Source organism: Aphis gossypii, chromosome 1 (assembly GCF_020184175.1).
Source record: "Aphis gossypii isolate Hap1 chromosome 1, ASM2018417v2, whole genome shotgun sequence".
Classification (NCBI taxonomy): Eukaryota; Metazoa; Arthropoda; class Insecta; order Hemiptera; family Aphididae; genus Aphis; species Aphis gossypii.
In genome coordinates, this window is record NC_065530.1 from 67,134,184 (window position 1) to 67,152,446 (window position 18,263).

The 18,263-nt window shown below is 26.4% G+C and overlaps 1 protein-coding gene across 5 annotated transcripts in view; it reads left to right on the top strand.

Moving 5' to 3' along the window:
• LOC126555831 (uncharacterized) overlaps positions 1-14,878 on the top strand; it is a 96,648-nt gene extending 81,770 nt beyond the window's left edge. For 4 of the 5 annotated variants that reach the window (XM_050210712.1, XM_050210715.1, XM_050210713.1 and 1 more), the window contains one exon: positions 9,881-14,878. In XM_050210712.1, the coding sequence (XP_050066669.1) occupies positions 9,881-10,152 (272 nt within the window). In that variant the 3' untranslated portion in view covers positions 10,153-14,878. The remainder of the gene's footprint in view (positions 1-9,880) is intronic. The other variant, XM_050210711.1, reaches the window with a different exon arrangement.
• Positions 14,879-18,263: the final 3,385 nt, after the last annotated feature.

Below are 18,263 nucleotides of genomic sequence, written 5' to 3' on the forward strand. Positions count from 1 at the left end.
TAACTTTATAATATTATAACGAAGTGCCCGTGCATAACGACTAACAACCGTGTACTCCAACATAAAAAAGAAAAAAAATTTAAACGATGATCCGTGAACTAAAAAAACGACTTGTCCGAAGACGTTTGCCAATACGCAGATTACTAGGGTCGTTTATTATAGTACATATTCATCCTTACCCGCGCAAGTTCAATTCTTAAAAAGAAATGCATTAAAAACGCCCTTACAACACACCCGCTCGTGATGTAATGATCAAACCACTGCACCAGTGTACGTAGAATAGGACATATAGTATTGTGTCAAAACTATCGATGCAAAATTACACTAATCGCCCGTAAAAAGCACTGTAAATCAATGACAAGTGTAATAATACGTATAAGAAAAAATCTGAGACGTTCGCTCATATAAAAAAAAATAAATAAAAAAACGGATTTCAACGGCTGTCATCGAAGAACACGTCTTTGTCTCGCGTAATACATCTGTATTATTCATATACAACAGTATACATCTGACCTAACCGACCGGATCAGCTGTCATTTTGAATGGTGGAAGAGAGTCCGGTCTGTAATATTATTGGACCTGATCCATAGTATTCTTACCGAAATAGGCAGTCACAATCGATACCGAACACATAATATCATGAATTATATTCGGATATCTATTCAATGTTGAATTTTAATAAAACATTTGTGATTAAATGTACGAACAATGATAATATTACTCTTCACTTCTTTATTAATAGAATTTTTTAATATTTCGAGTCGTTTTTTTTATTGACCACTTAATCAGATTTTAAATGTACAACTGTAACATATAATAATAAAATAATATAATATTATTATTTTAGAAAAAGCGTACCCCACGACCTTGATGTACCAGATTTGCCTACCTATCTCGCCGTGTAATATTAAAATACATAGGCGGGTACTAGGTTTCAAATATATTATAGTTTCTATAGAAGATTGCTCGTTGTTACTAAAATTTTTTTTTACAAAACGGCGGTTATAAATTTTATTTACAAACGATAAAAACCAATTACCAATATTATATTTTCGTTATTAAAATACATCGTGTATAAGTGGTACAACGTTAATGCATAATACTTTTATACTTTAATAATAAATCTTTAAGAATAATAAGACAATTGTTTACTGCAAAGCTATAACAAATTAAGGTAAATATTGCTGTTGCAAACAGTCAAAATCCTATTTATCACTTGTTAGTTTATTGTATTATTTAATATCAAATATGCATACATGTTTTACATTATACGTACATTAGTTAAACTAGGTAGGTATTTTATTAGCTTGGTTATACAACTGAGAAGTGAATTCGTTCAGAAACTCTCTGAAGTGTGGCACCAAAACGCGAACTGAACATAAAACGTAATAATATTATTTACAGCTACGCAGATACTAACTTAATGTCTGTTCTTTTTTTTTTTATTTTACGAAATGGAGTTTACGTATTGATAATTTTATGATTTAAAGCTGATAGCGTCGTAATGTTTTAGTACATCATCAACGAACAAACCTATACTCATATCGTTAGTTTTTTGTTTTCATAAAATTTTGAAGGAAATAATATATAACAATACGGTGTATTCAGACTTAATTCCATTTATTTTTCCTGTTTATGATATTATACTGCACTGTTCCGGCAATAAAACTGCTGTAGGTATACCAGTGCGCAGTATGCACAAAAATTGTGCACTTAAAGTCGTTAGTATTAGGTACTTAGGACTTAATGATAATGTGACGTGATTTAAAAGCATTAGTATAATGAATTTATAGTCTAAAAAACTAAAGAGGTCGTCTGTTTGTCTCGTACAAATAACGATGATATATTTTCAAATTGTACAAATAACTATTCTAAAAATATTCTATAATATTATTGGTTATCTTAGCATAACCATTAGGTATATTAGTTGTGTATGTGTGCACATGCTTGTTTATTCCTTGAACATTAATATGCATATTTTAAATATTTGAGTAGTTTTGGGTACAATATGCTATATAGATCATTTAAGCACGATGAAATCCTATTTACCTATTTACTATGTATATATATGTACAACCAAATGGTTCAACATCACGTAGTGGTTGTGTCGTAAACTTAAACGTACTCTATAAACCAAAGGTATATAAACATTAAGAACTATTTGGGTTAGGATACTAAATTAAATTAAATTAGAACCAATAAAAATTAGATAACAAATACTTAATGCTTTCATCTGTATATTTATCTTTAAAAGTATATTGTCATTAAATATATCAAAATATCTTTAACATCAATATGTTTTTTTTACTAACACTTTTTGATGAATATATGACTGCTAAAAAAAAAAAAAAAAAAAACATTAAATTATAAATAACAACTCAGCATAACCATTATTAAGTATTTACATTTTGATTAAAGTAATATAATTTAAATATATTAGTTAAATTCATAAGATATTGTCGATATTATATTATACATCTTACAGTTTATAAAATTATAAAATAATTAGGACATTTTTCATCAATAAGTATATAATGTATTTAATAAATGAATAATAATAATAATTAAAAAAAAATCTGTAATTAAAATCTTTTTAACTTGCGTTTTCTGTGTAAAAATAATATTATAACATTTATAATTTAGTAATAAATAGAACTTGACTTTCAATTATAACAAAAAATTACTAAAAATAATCTTTAAAATATAATTTACGCATTTCCAGTTTAAAAAACAAATATAATACTGCTATTTAAATTTAATACGGTAAACAAGTCAACAAATTAAGTATCTTCTTTTAGATGTATTAATCACCTGAATTATTACTGTATGATTACCAATAAAAATAACTAATAAGCTCATCTAACTCACCTCTCCAAGCGCCACCGTGATCTACTAATTCTACTATGAGACCTATTATACATCATTATTATAAGAATATCCTTTTTATTTTATTTTATTACCTACATAATATATAATTAAAAGTATCTGAAGTCATGATAACACATTTTCATAGACTATTATTATGTAAGCGTTTTATATGTAAGGTATAGTAATTAATTAATGATTATACTAGAACATATATATTATATAGGTAGACGCAAGCAGGTAGTCTAAATTTTCTTCCATTCATAAGGAATTTCAAATAAAATCATGTATAGTGAAATATGAACGTTATGTTTTATTATCGTAATTATTATCAAAATACCGACACGACAATGCTTTTCTAATTTCTATAATAGCCCTTTTATGTCCAAACTAACAATATACTGTAATCAAATTGTTTGAAATTAGGTCATTGTACTATCATAATACCTAATCATGCATGCATAATATATAATATGATATTACCTATTATAATTAACTTTTGATGCAGGTTATACTAATTTGGACGTTAGCAAAGTGCGATTTGGAGAGAATTAAATAGACACATTAACGTACACCGAAAAGGGAGAAAGTTATTTGTCTTTTCCTCATAGTGAAGGAAAATTCCAATTATTTTGAAACACCATTAAAATAATAAGTACCCTTCACTGCAGCGTTCTGTGAAACACTTATTTTAATTAAACGTATTCGATTTCATAAGTCGTTATTTTATATACCATTATAAAAAAAAAAAAACATTTTATTTCACATTTTGGGGATGGCGTATAATAATTGACAAAGTGATTGACGATACCAAAAAAATATTAATTAATCTATCTTAGGAAAAAACGAATCTTAGTTGCCAATGAATAAGTTACATAATATCAAGATTCAAGTATGTAACCATGAGAAAAATGTACATATTATCAACTAAACATCAAAGGAAACCTTAAAATTAAAATTATTATAAAATATATAATTCTATCGTATAACACGCCTGTAACGTGACACCAAATATAATATACCAATTTATCAAATATCACAACGCGATCTAATATTGAATGTCCAATATAAATTTCAAAATATGTGAATAAATTATATACTATAATAATATTACACTCACATTTAATAAATGATAATCGTAATTGTATAATTGTATTATAAAGAACGCTGATAAGATAAAGAATCTAAATCTTAATTTTCTATTTTCACATAAAAAAAAAATAATTTATAAAGACACGTTTTTTAATAAGCTTAACATTTTTCATAGATTTGATTTTTTTATTTTAACACGTAAATTGGTCATATTTGCCTTATCATATTATGCATATGACTTATACGTGTATATTATATTACAGCTCATATTATTATCTATTACACCTACGTGATTCACCATAACTCTTCAAGTTCAGAGTTTCATTGTACATCAATATTTCAGTTTCAATCAGAGACATCTCCCAGGGGTCTTAAGACGTGAAAAGAAAAATAAAGATTTTTGTAAAATTATATTAAAACATTAATTTATAATAATAAATAATCAATACAAAATTTATTTTATTTATTGTTTTTATTTTATCACTGTATAAATTTTAAGTTTTCTCTATTTTTTTTTTTTCATTTAAGCCATGACGTTGAAACATTCTTAATAAGTTACTGGTACATAATTAATCTGAAGTCAAGTCATTTCATTGATAATTTAAATCCTTTCATTTCTATCTAAAGAGTTATAATTAAAATATAGAGCAGAGGGGTTGAATCTGACTGATTAAGCCTATGCAATCGTGAACACTGGCAATTATTCCTACAAACCATAATTATAGGGAATACCTAAAGCTCTAAATAAAATGTTAACGATAGAGCTCTGTTGTTTATGTGGATCCACATAAAGAGAGCTTGAGATACGGCATAGACCCAGAACGTATTTCTTACATGACATGTTGCACTGGTTAAAAGGAGGTTAGGTGACCTGACCAGAAAAATACTTTTTCTTATTTTTAAATCAGTAAGTTTTTGACGAATTACTAAAAGTATAGTTAGAGACGTGAGTAAAATTACGAATCACAAATCAGAAAAAAAATATTTTAAAAATATGCTGCATAAAAAACAAAATTTAAGAGAACAAATAACAAAGTTCACTATACAAATATGATGTCTCAATTCGAGTTCTACATATAATTTAAGTTATTACAGAGGACATAATTTATAATATTATATAATAAAAGCATATATTTTTATTTAACTACAATAATAACAATTGATTTTTTAGTTAATAATTCGTAAAATTTACAACTTATAAAATATACTTAATATTTATTTTACTTATAATGAAGATTATGAGGTATAAAAAAAATACATAATTTCTTTTTTCCTGAGACTCAATTTGCTTACAACTTTTTTTTCCCCCAAGGTACAATTAACTAAGAAAAGATATTTCAGCACAAAACCTATATAACTTAGAAATTTATACCCCAAGAGTAATGTCAACAAAATATGTTATCCATAGTTTAATTATTAGAAACAATATAATCATTAAATTTTAATTATAGATATATTTTTTTAATTCACTTATAATTTATAAGCAAAATATAAGCTCTTTAACCCCTCTTCTTTCCCGCTGATACAAAATTTTATCTACACAACTGGTTGAAAATCGCTCCATCAGTACAACTCTGTAATGATAAATTATAATAGTATATCGTATAAGTACACTTGTAATATGATCGCATAATATTATATTTGATACTGTAGTATATTATATTATGTAGAAGATAGAAAAGTTTTACTAGGAAGCCAATTCCGCAGTTGTTGATTTGTTTATCGGACCATCCAATATTATTATACTCAAAGAAAAGTGAACTCCTTTAAACTATAAATGACTGCTCGCATTTTATAACCGTAGTAGTAGCTAAGTTTATTATACCCGTTGACGTATATTTTATAACGAACGTAATAGTTAAGACTTATTTGAACGACAATGATTTACCTGATTCGTTCCGTTAGGTCCGTATATAAATAAATCCTACAACTCGTCCGGCTGCTTCAAGGATTCATACTAGCTAGGGTCGTAGGTTATTATAAGTAGGCTTGACTATGTATAATATTATAGGAACCGTGGCTTTAGAGCACTATATTACTTGAATAAGGACATTATTAGTTAGAAAATAGTATACATGTTCAACAACATTGTTATTTGAATATTTCGGTAAAGGTATTAACTTCTTTCTCTCTTGACGAGAAATGACATTATTCGTTGGAGAAATTGCAGTACTTAAACTTTCTACGTCCATGTTTTTTATATTCGTAGGTATAGATAAAGGTAAATTAAAATAAATTCATACAAAACAAAATTATGCATAATGAATATTGTGGTGCTTAAAATATAACAATGATCTTCACGAGTTTGTCTTTAACAATTAAATGATATCAAAAATCCTTATACTCGTATAAAATTTTAAATTACCAACACAAATATAATAAGCTAGGTTAGACAAGGTTAGGTTTATGTTAATATTTTATTACAATATAATATTATGAATATTATTGTAAATTCCTGCCAATTTAACATTATGTCATAAACGGTAGAAATGAATGTTACAATTATTTTTTTATTTTCTATTTAGAGTAGAAGGGTTAATATAAATATTTTACAACGATATATTGTACTGTTTTATTTTGTTGTAACTTTCTTCGCCTCAAAGTAGCTAAAATAAAATTTAAAAAATGTTTTTTTTTTCAACAAAACAGATTTTGTTTTAAACAATAAACATAAATACCTAAGATAATCATTAATCACTGAATGTTTACAATTTTTACAATTTTTTTATACATAATATAATATTATAATGATGTTGACTTTTTTTTCCTATTTAGTATTTATATTTTATAGACATTTATTTTTTTTTCATTTCTATAAAATATGATAGAAAATTATATGTATTCTCGATATAAAAAGCATGGCAATTAAATACATTAAGACTTCTTATAAAAAGCTTATACTGGAATTAAAAAACAAGTTGAGAGTAAATTTACAGTACATTTTATAAGCGTTTGAAGTTTGAATAATTGAAATGAAAATTTTGTTTTAAAAAAGTTGAAAATGCATAACATTTTTAGTATGCATAAGTACCTTTTGTTTCAAAATTTTAAACAGTATTTCATACAAGTCTTGCTTACAATAATTATAAAATAAAGTCGACTATAATACCATCAATATTTTATTATGAGCACCTAAAGTTTAAAATTCAACGAAATTATAACATAGTTACGTGCTACTTGATAATATGTACTCAATATTACGGGAAATTGTCGAATCATAGAATAATATACAATATACCTATATGCATTTAAAAAAAAAATATGATTAAAAAATTTGTTGACGAAGTTACTATGTTAGTGAAATTATAATCATCAGTTACTTTAGATAACCGTATAAAAAGTCCGATTAAAAATAAATAATAATATATAGTAACAGGTTGTGGGATTAAGTGAAATTGGCGATGAAAAAAATAAACAGTATCCAGCTCAATAACATATATATTTTAATAATGTAATAATGTGTTTGTTCAATTAACGTTTTTTTTCCATAAGGTATCTTATAGTTTAATTTGCATAATACAATTTTTAAAATTCTATATTTAGATTAATTTTAAATTATTTATAGAGTATAGTCAGTATAGACATTTAAAATATTCGAATTTTTTTAAAGTGTTAATAAAAATTATTTTAGCTAGTTGAATATTATTCTTGAAAATTTAATAAAAGGTTCCTCATAAGTGGTCGTACTTACTGATACCAAAAATATAGGCATAATAATAAGTGCATTTTTTGTTGGTGTTCAAAGTTCAAAGTTCAACGAAATTAAATATTAAGCGAGGAATAACTATTGTTATTATTTTGTTAACACTTAAAACTATTATTTGGGAACTTGATGTATTTACTTGTTTATTATAGTATACTAACTATGCATAATATAATTTTCAAAATATTGATGTTCATTTTTAGCTATATTATCAATTTATATCATGCACCTATTCATAATTCACAACGTTGTACAGTAAAATGGTATTGCCTAATAACAGTAATATATGATATAAATACTTTCTAATAATTAATAATAAAATATATATTATGTTTTGGTAAAAATAAAAATAAAATAAACCTATTAAATAACTAATATAAGTAAAATACCTAAATTACTATAATACCAATATGATTATACAATAAAATATACTTACTAATACTTAATATGCTGAAAGACTGTCTCCGGTTAGAATATTTTTTTTCGCATCCAATGCTTTATTATTAAATTTATATTCAACACATCTATAGCAGCGTTCTACTCAAATACGAAGCACACTCAAGCTCTAGTGTATACCAAGTTACTACTTTTATAAATATAATTTAGTTATCATGTGGATTCGTATACAGAAGAACAAGAATTTAATATTTTGTTAAAATTTAAAGGATACAGCGCTCAATATAAAGCAATATATTATTACGTATATTATTTATAATATATGACGTTCACCAACGCTAATTCAGTTTTTAAAATATGCACCCTTGCTAGGTGTTAACGAATTCAAGTGTTTGACAGTATAAAGGTTGATTGAATTTTCGAACCAAGTTACCCACACGCTTTTTGTCCATCGCAGGACTAATTCGATTTTAACTTAGAAGAGCTAAATTATATTCGTTATGGCACCTTGATCTCTGTGGAAGACCCTCTCTCTTTCTCCCGTCCTTAGTAAGTGAATAGTTTTTCATAACTTTTAACATTAACTACTTTCTGTAATATATATTTTATCATAAACATATCATTTATTTTAGTATTATTTTTCTAGGTTAGAGGAGTAAACGTCTTTTCTAATTTATTAACTTATGTCTATAATTGTGTTTATTCTTTATAAAATGTAGATTAAATTTTGTAAAACATCGTAAAAGAATATGGACAATTTTCAGAAAAAAAAAGGTAATTCCTATATCAATTTAAAATTTCAATAAGTCATACAGCTGATAAGTATTAAAATATCATTAAAATTAAATTGAAAAATACAGAGGTATAAACTGTTTTGATAGTTTTATGATTCGAATACAGAAAAAAATTGCCACATTTTTTATTTCAAACTATAATACAATAATATTATACCTACAGCTATAGTACGATTAGTTGAAAATTTAATCACAGTTGAAGAAATAATAAAGGGGAATTCTATGACACTTATAATGCATTTTTTTTATAAAACGAAAGAATTTTCATATTTTTCAAAACATTCTTCACCCATTGTTCTATTTTGATCCTTATAATAATTGCAAATGTCAGCTTTTTTTTTCTTTCGGTAATACTCACCAAAATCTTTACGCGGTATTTACTTTTCTTTAATCCTACTCAACTGTCGTATGATACTAAGATTATATATTGTTCGGTAAGTTATCGTGGTACGAATCTGTAATATTACGAAAGTGACAGAAATCACTTGAAAACCACATTAAACGCTTCCCCTAAATTACTTAACTGTACAGTATACGTATATTATGATGACGCAAATAAAAGTTTTCTCTGCGAGACTGTTCACAATTATTGATTTGTGTTATTGTTTCGTAAATATTTGTGTAAGTAAAATGCATTCGCATTATGTACATAACAATATTACATATAGACTTAACGTCATAAAATATGAAAATCGTAGTGAAGTTTTCCTATACAAACCCGTCGTCTGCAGCAGGCATTCGCACTCGAGACACGTCTCTTCCTCTCCTGCAACCAGCACCACTTAACCACCGGTCACGATCGCGTCATTGAATTTCAAGTATCGTTTCTATTATAGGGGACGGATTTGATATAACATTTCGAACTCATTCCATGATCCTATATCTCACGGTTCCTTAACTGCTACTATATTATTATTATTATATATATATATATATCGGGCGTAAATCGTCAGTTATTAGAGTTCGTTTAATGTATAACGTCATAATATCATGTTAACGGTGTGGACCGTGTGTGTTTTTTTTTTTTCAGGAGTATACCTGGCTGCAGGAGCGAACGCCAGTGGCGGTGCGTTGCCGTCACCACTGTCGTCCGGCGGCCGGAACCATCCGCTGCGCAGCGAGAGCCGATCTTACGCGTCCTGCGACCTTGACCCCGTCATGGAAGAACGGAGCGACATGGACAACAGCTGTGGCAGCATCACCGGCGGCGTCGGACCGATGGCCGCGGCCGAGGCGGTGGCCGGCGATGGCGTCATATCCGGCGGCGGAGCGGTCGAGGCGCTCGTGTGTCCGGACAGCTAGCAACACGTGCTGGCCATCGCCAGGATATCGGTGGCCGTACAGACGGATAAACCTCCGCCCAGACCTGTCAGGTCACCACTTTGGAACACGCTCACCAACAACCCTCCGGACGAGGCGATCAGCTGACATCCGGACCGGCCCGAACAGCTCAAGGCCATCGCGATCATAGAACCTTGAAGGGCTCACCCGTCCGCACCCTCTTCCGCCGCTCACCCATCCACCCAACGATATACGTACAAGCGTTTCCGCGGCTGTTTTATTATGCTTTAAGGTTTTTGGTCGTCAACATTATTATTATTATACATCACGATGTAAATAACTTCATGAAGTTAAATGCCAAATATTACGTTTATGCGCTATATGTATAATAGTGTTAAACAAACTCGTATCGTGTAAGTACACGGTATATTGTGAGAAACCGTTTGTGTATTATCTGAAATTAAGTTAGTAGTTTATGGCCGAAAATCTACGTTTCAAATAAATAACCATTCCGGTATAAATAATATTATAAATATAAAAATTCAAATAATCTTAACAATATCTGGAACTTAATACAATTCTGACGTTTAGTGAACGATACACACAATGGTATTCTCTTCGGAATCACACTATATATATCTTCTTTTTACCTCTATACTTGTACTTCTTTTAAATGGAAATCGCCTACCCGCGGAAAATTTCAGTTTCAGTCTGATGGGCATAAACTTTAGCAAATAAACTTTTCAAACAAACAACCTAGGCCACGCCCACACACTCACACGTGTATATATACGAACACAATATACCTATCGAAGCTGTACCCTACTCTATTTCTACCCTCAACCTCGTCTGTCTTTTACACGTCGTCATCATTGTCCAGTGCCATTATAATACTACTATTCATACACATATACACGCGCACACATATATATAATTACTTTTCAAACTTTTATCGACCGTATACCGGAAATCATGTTTGTTTGCGGGATGACGGTAACGAATCGGATAAATCCGAAAATAAACTTCAAAAAACTACGTTCAACGATCATCATTCGTTTGGACAGACGAATAAACTTATTGCTCCGTCTCTCGCTATGAAGTGTAACGAAGTACAGCCTTTGTGAGACTCGACGTTATAGGTATACATATAATGTTGGTTTTTACTATAGTTATACATCGCATACAATAGTTTTGGAATGTAATTTTCTTTGTGACTTATAGGTATGTTAGGTTAAGTAACTATACGTCTATACTAACTATATATTCCTTATTTACTGAATACATTTATCTTTTGTATATTTCAAACTTTCATAACATGGGTCCATTATTTTTACTACAATGTTATACACAATATAAAAGGTTACTAAATAATAATAATATTATTATTCGCTAATGCACTGTGATGTAATTTTACTTCGACATACGTTCAACTATAATGTTATCAAGAGTTTCCACGTCAAAAACGTACCGTTACATTAATAGAAATTATTATTTCTGATCGTCATAGTTTATAATGTCGATGTTGTTATATTAATTTTATGTCTCCGCGTCAAATCTGATTTATTTTGACGACCTCAGAGCCGTACTTACCATAGAAACGCGTGAGTACAATTTCGTTGTTATGGAAGGGTACGCCATACATCCTACGAACTCTCTCACAACTCGTGAGTGCCACTCAAAAAGTCATTTTTGTCTACTAAATAAATTTAATAATAGCCTCCAAGTCTGTGTTATAAATAATAGTCTGAAATCCCAAAATTTATTAGCAAACATTTATAGACCTTACCTCAAAGTAGCAGTAACTAAACTACTCTGATGAATAGTGACATTATCTTACCCTGAAATAATAAACTGGGTACTTATAAAATTGTATAAAAATTTCATAAACTTCTATCGATTAAATGCAATATATAAAATATATTTGATTTTAACGAATACAAGATACGAGAAACATTTTGAAAAAATAAATAAATTTTATACCAGAACTTAATTATATATTTTTAATTAAAATCGATAAAAACGTAACAAAAATGTTCTATAAAATTAAAATTTTAAGTCATGTGAATAAATCTTTTGATGGATTAAACAGCTTTCTTCTGTAATATTTCACAAAAAAAACTACAATTTATATTGATCTATAATATTGTTCAGTGATATATAAAAAATTTTAGAGTAACAAAATTACTCTTTTTAACATTTTTACCTAAAAAAAAATACAACGCAGTTGCACACCTATATTAGAATATTAAATTTTAATAGCTTAAAAATAAATTTAAAACTCATAATCTCTCTTATCTTTAGCATTATAATTTACAACTCACATGACTATACTTTTTAAAAGTAACAAATAAAACTTTTTTTTAGTTATTTATATATGTATAACGAAATTATCTGATAGATAGTATTTTAAGGTACTCTGCACATAAAAAACGACTATATTTTCAAAAATACGTTTTTTTTTTCATATAGAATAATAAAACTATAAATCACTATATTATTATAATCTATAATAGTTTTCAGTTGTTCAAGTCATTGTGTAATCAACGTGTATATTTTGAAGTATATGAAAATTGTAAATTTATTTGTTGCTTAGTCAAACAATTTTAATATAAGTGTGCAATTGTATAGCATTTTTTTAATGTTTTAAACAGTTGGAAAGTGCTCAATCGTGTTTCTCCGACTTAATTATAAATCCGATATACCTATCTTGAATTAAAGTTTCAATATTCGACATAATTTCTAACCGGGACTGCCGATAAATACAATTCATTTTCTACTTACAATTTCCTAGTCAAGAGAGGTCGCAAACACGTAACGAAAAAAGTAATATACAATTATATTGTTTTATATAGATATATCCACTTTGAAAAACTTTTAATGGTTTCGACGGAATGATATAAAAGTGTATAGTGCACTGCGCAGTGGTGGCGTTATACAATGTGGTAACTTAATCCGGCTTTGCGATGGTTTACTCGGGAGACGTGTAGGGACAAATTTATATATACGTTTGGTAAATAAATTAGGGTCGAATCGAAAAATAACTGCTACCATGGTAATTAGGATAGGCATTATAATAGTATTTTTATCATTATTATTATTAGTCTTGCCCAGGACAATTCCATATTGCGGAGAAGCCCAAAGAGGAAATTCTCCATCATCGTAACCGTGGAAACGGCAAGTTCGTTATTATTCCATTAAGAATAATATATAGGTCTATATATGGAAATAGATTTATAATAATACAAATACTAACACGTTTGTTTGTGTTTGTGCTAGTTGTTCGTTAGTGAGTTGTTCAAGTGTGTGTAAATAAAATTAAAATAATAATATTCGAGTTTGGCTTTCGGTAGAACAACATTATTACTCTCCATTAATACGTAATCAAATATATGAATGACAATCGTTGGTAGTAGTGTTTGTCGAGTATATTTTACAATGTACATCGCATACTATATTTCTAGAATCTAGTTGATATTTATAAGGTTTTCATTGTTTGATTTAATGATTAATTTTTATATTTCAATAAAAAGTACCTTGATAAAATAATATAGGTACGTACAACACTACATTCAAAAATAAACTATTTTTTGTTATTTGATAATTTTTTAGATTTCTACTATATACATTTTCTACCTGACTGGTCCAATTATTTTTATTAATTTGTCACGTTGCATATAATCATAAAAATTCTTAAATAAATACATAATATTATTTTGTATAAATAGTATTATTATTTAAAAACTATAAATGTCTAATAAAACCATATCCTATAACTTATATACCTAGTACAAATTTGGTGAAAATAAAAATTTTGTGATTTTACTTAAACAACTTTTCCTAATTTGTAATCTCGTACAATAGGTTCACATAAAACTTTAACTACGAACATATTTTAGTGTTTTCAAAAAGCAATTTCTATTATTTTTTCAAGATTTAAAAAATTATCAAATAGTAAAACTTAAAACAAAACAATGGAAAAATAAACTATTATAGGTATCAATAGTTATTAGATTATTTTATGGTAAATGTTATATCTTGATGAAAATATAAAATAAAATAAATTATAGAAAAACTAAAATAAAACATACCACTATAATATGATAATTATTATAGTGTTACTATGATGTATGGGGCCAAATTCGTAATAATCAATTTCATTAAAAGTATTAAAAACAAGCTAAATATTATGTCTATATATATATTTTGATTAATAATTTGATTATTTTGAAAGCCTACTAATTCAGGTTTAGTAATCACAATATATGTTTTTCGTTGATACAAACCTGTGTACTATTGCAACGACCAAGCTACTGTATTTTTACAAATTCAAACTAGTAATTTTAAAATCGGTTTAGACGGTTATACATGGTCGTACATTAAATGTAAAATTTACTAATCGTAAAAAATGTAATATTCCTAAATAATGTAAATACTTTGATATACTATTAAATATAACCACTTTTGTACCATTTACCTTGTATTGACTACAGTACAATCACTATACTATTATAGAGGAAGTATTATGAATGTTCACTTTATACAAATTACATTTGTATGTAGAGTAAAGTATAACTTTTAGGTTAATTAAATGTTTAATGTTGATTGATATTATTATTATTTTTTTTTTTTAAGTACAATATTGTTTTAGCTATAAGAAGTCTTGTATGTATAATACATTATGTAATAAAAATATTGAAATAAATGATGTCTCTTATTATTTGTTGACGATATTGAACTTAACTCACAATGTAATAGGTTTTAACAAAGATATGTTGAACATTTATTACAATAAATTTCAAAATCAAATTTATTATAAATAGTGATGTCAAATTCATTTAAAAAAGTTTGTAAAATTCTTGAATCTCTTCAAAAACCGAGGATTATTCATACTTACGTGATCATCCAAGAAACGCAAAGAGATAAAACATTAATATTTTATTTTTTATATATATACTTTATATTACTGTCTCGTCATGTGTCAACTCTTTTTGATCATTGAACTCATACATTTTCTTTTCTTATTTTAATACTTCAAAATTCAATACAAGTTTATTTGTAAGGTATTCATTAACAAACTAAAAATATTGAAATGCATGTAATAATATTTTTATTATATGCAATTAAAACTAAAATGTCAACTAAATTTTTAAAATCTTGAAAATTTATTTTGTAGTTTTCAGTTTTTTTATTTTTATATCTAAAATTTGAAACTGTAATATACAAGGTTCTTTATTTATATAAGGTTTTATTATATTTATTTGAAAATATTAAAATTATATACCTATGCAAACATTTTTTTTGTAAATAGGTATTTGAAAAAGTTAAAATTTAGACTAAATTTAAATTTGAAAAAACATATCATGAAATACATTTAATGATATAAACTATAATATAATATTACTTTATTTTTTTTTTATCAAAAAAAGAAAATAAATAAATAATGAATACAAAGATTAGCCTCAAGTTATTGTTGTAATTATTTTAAAATATTATAAACAAATCATAGTATTTTAATGACTTATCAATGAATTAAAATTTAATACCTTTATTACAATGACTTACTTCTCAATTACAAAGTTTACTCGACAACTAAAAATGTACAATAGAGTGGTTACCTATTTTTCTCATTTTTCAGATTTGAAATTATTACACAGAAATCTATATTTTCGTAGTAATTTTATCATTTGATAAAATAACTTTTGATGTTTACATTTTACTGTAATAAAAAGTAATTTAAAAAATAAAAATTATAATTGATTCATTAATACATTTTAAAATTAAGTATCTAATTTAATAAAACAAAAAAAATCCTCAAGCTTTGAAGAATTCAATTTAAAATTAATTTCTATAACATCGTATAACAATATTATGTTCTACTAACACTATGACAGTTATCCAAAATTTTGAAAGTATGACATTACTTAAATAAGTACCCATGGGGCTAAAACAGACAAATCATAAATTGAAAATATAAGTTCAAGGTTTCAATTTCTAGATTGGTAGTATTGGACCACTGAGGTAACTCATATTCACAAATAAAAGCTTTTTAAGAGATGAAACGCTTGGAAAATATTACTATACAATATAATATTATGAGAACTATTACTGAATAACGTGATTCATCACTACGCTCATTCTCATTTCTCTGTTGATAATGAATTTATAAATACTATGGTTATTGTAATAATTAACAAAAGCTTTAAATGATATTAAACGTTTTAATTTTGATTTGGTTACATCAATATATTATTTTAGTATCCATATATTCAAAAAAAAAATCATTTGCTTAACGATTTAAAGTTCAATAGGTTGAGTTTTATTTGAAAAAAAAATTGTGACATTACACTCATTGCAGGACACACCTTAAAAGTTAATAAATGTATAAAAAATCTATGTAGTTATTTGAAAACAAATACGTTCCAAAAATAGGTATTCTTAAAAATTCAAAACATCAGAATTCAAATAATATTAAATTTAAAACTGAATGAGAGCATGTCTATAGTGATTTACAATATGGTCGAGTATAGTTAATACTATAGTTTGAATGGGTATTTGATGCATACAATATATAGGTAGGTACATAATTTATTCATTCTGGTGATGTGTTAAAATCTAATTCATCTATCGATAATAATCTATAAGTACTATCGTACCTTTTCCAAAATGAGATCAAAGAAAACTAAATCCTACTTTACGTGTAGCTTTTTGCGTAAATGTGCATGTTTATTGTATATAAAAGCATAGGGATGCTATATATATATATATATATATATAAACATTATATAAGCACATTAATTCATCAACCGTACTCACCTCTATTAGATTTTAAGCGCAACAAAGAATATATTGGTTTGAAAAATATTATGCATTAATGAAGAATATTGCACTACTATGTTGATATTAAATTTTAGATTTTCCTAATTAGTTTTCTATAATCTTATTAATTTATTATATATTAAATACATTATAAATTTTATGCAGTCGTACAACTTTTACATCAAAAGTTTATCGATTTTGTATATAGATACTTTATTTCAATTAATGTTTAATTAGTTAATGAAAATTTGTTGAAGTAAACCGAACGTCTATTATTTTTATTTTTATTATTAGTAATAGTAGTATTTATCAGCAATGATAAAATTACTAAAAAACATAATAATATCTATCCAATAATAAGAATGTGTTAAAATACTATTTTTACAAATATTTTATGCTGTACATATATATATATATATATATACATATATACATATATATTAACCAAAACATAGATATGCTAACAAATGTAAATACTTAGAAACTCAATATTGAAGTAGAAAGTACCAACAGTAACAATCATATAGTATTATGTAGGTAAGTAGGCACGTGTCAAAAACTATTTAGCGAATTCTCTCTGTGTGAAAAAAATAAACGTTTAAATTTATTAAACCAAACACTCATGTATTGCTTCACCAATTTGACCTGTAATCTCGAAATATTTGTTATCGTTCTCATAAACCGGATTTAAAGTATATAGTTTCAATATTGTGATCGGCTTTTGTATTTTTACAATTATAAATTCTAAAGAATAAAAAAGTTGTAATTTCACAAAAATCGGGAACACGTTTTCGACCGATAAATACATTATGCCATAATTAGGAAACGTATTTAAATATAAATATACTCGTAATTTGTAACTGAACTATTTATTATATACAAATATAAATATACAATTGATAATTTATATTTAAATGCGTATTTGTAATGTAATTAGTAAATTGTAACTAATTACAATATTGCATGCTTGTAATTTGTAATTACAAGTTACTTTAGATACGATTTGAAAATACCAACACAGTTAGTTTTAGAGGTGAAATATTTACCAATATTTTACACGAACCATTTAGTCAAAATTAGCACATTATTTTGTTCGTGTAAATTAAATTCATCCATTCTATATGTATATTGTATATATACTTTATCTGTATATATATGTTTACAGTATTAATCAATAGTAGGTACACATAAAATAATATAAATGTGTGGGCACTATGCAAAGTTTATAATGGATAATATTAATTATCATATTATAATTTAATAAAGAATGATCTGCATTCAATAGAATTATATGAGAGTTTTAAATTTTGGGATTT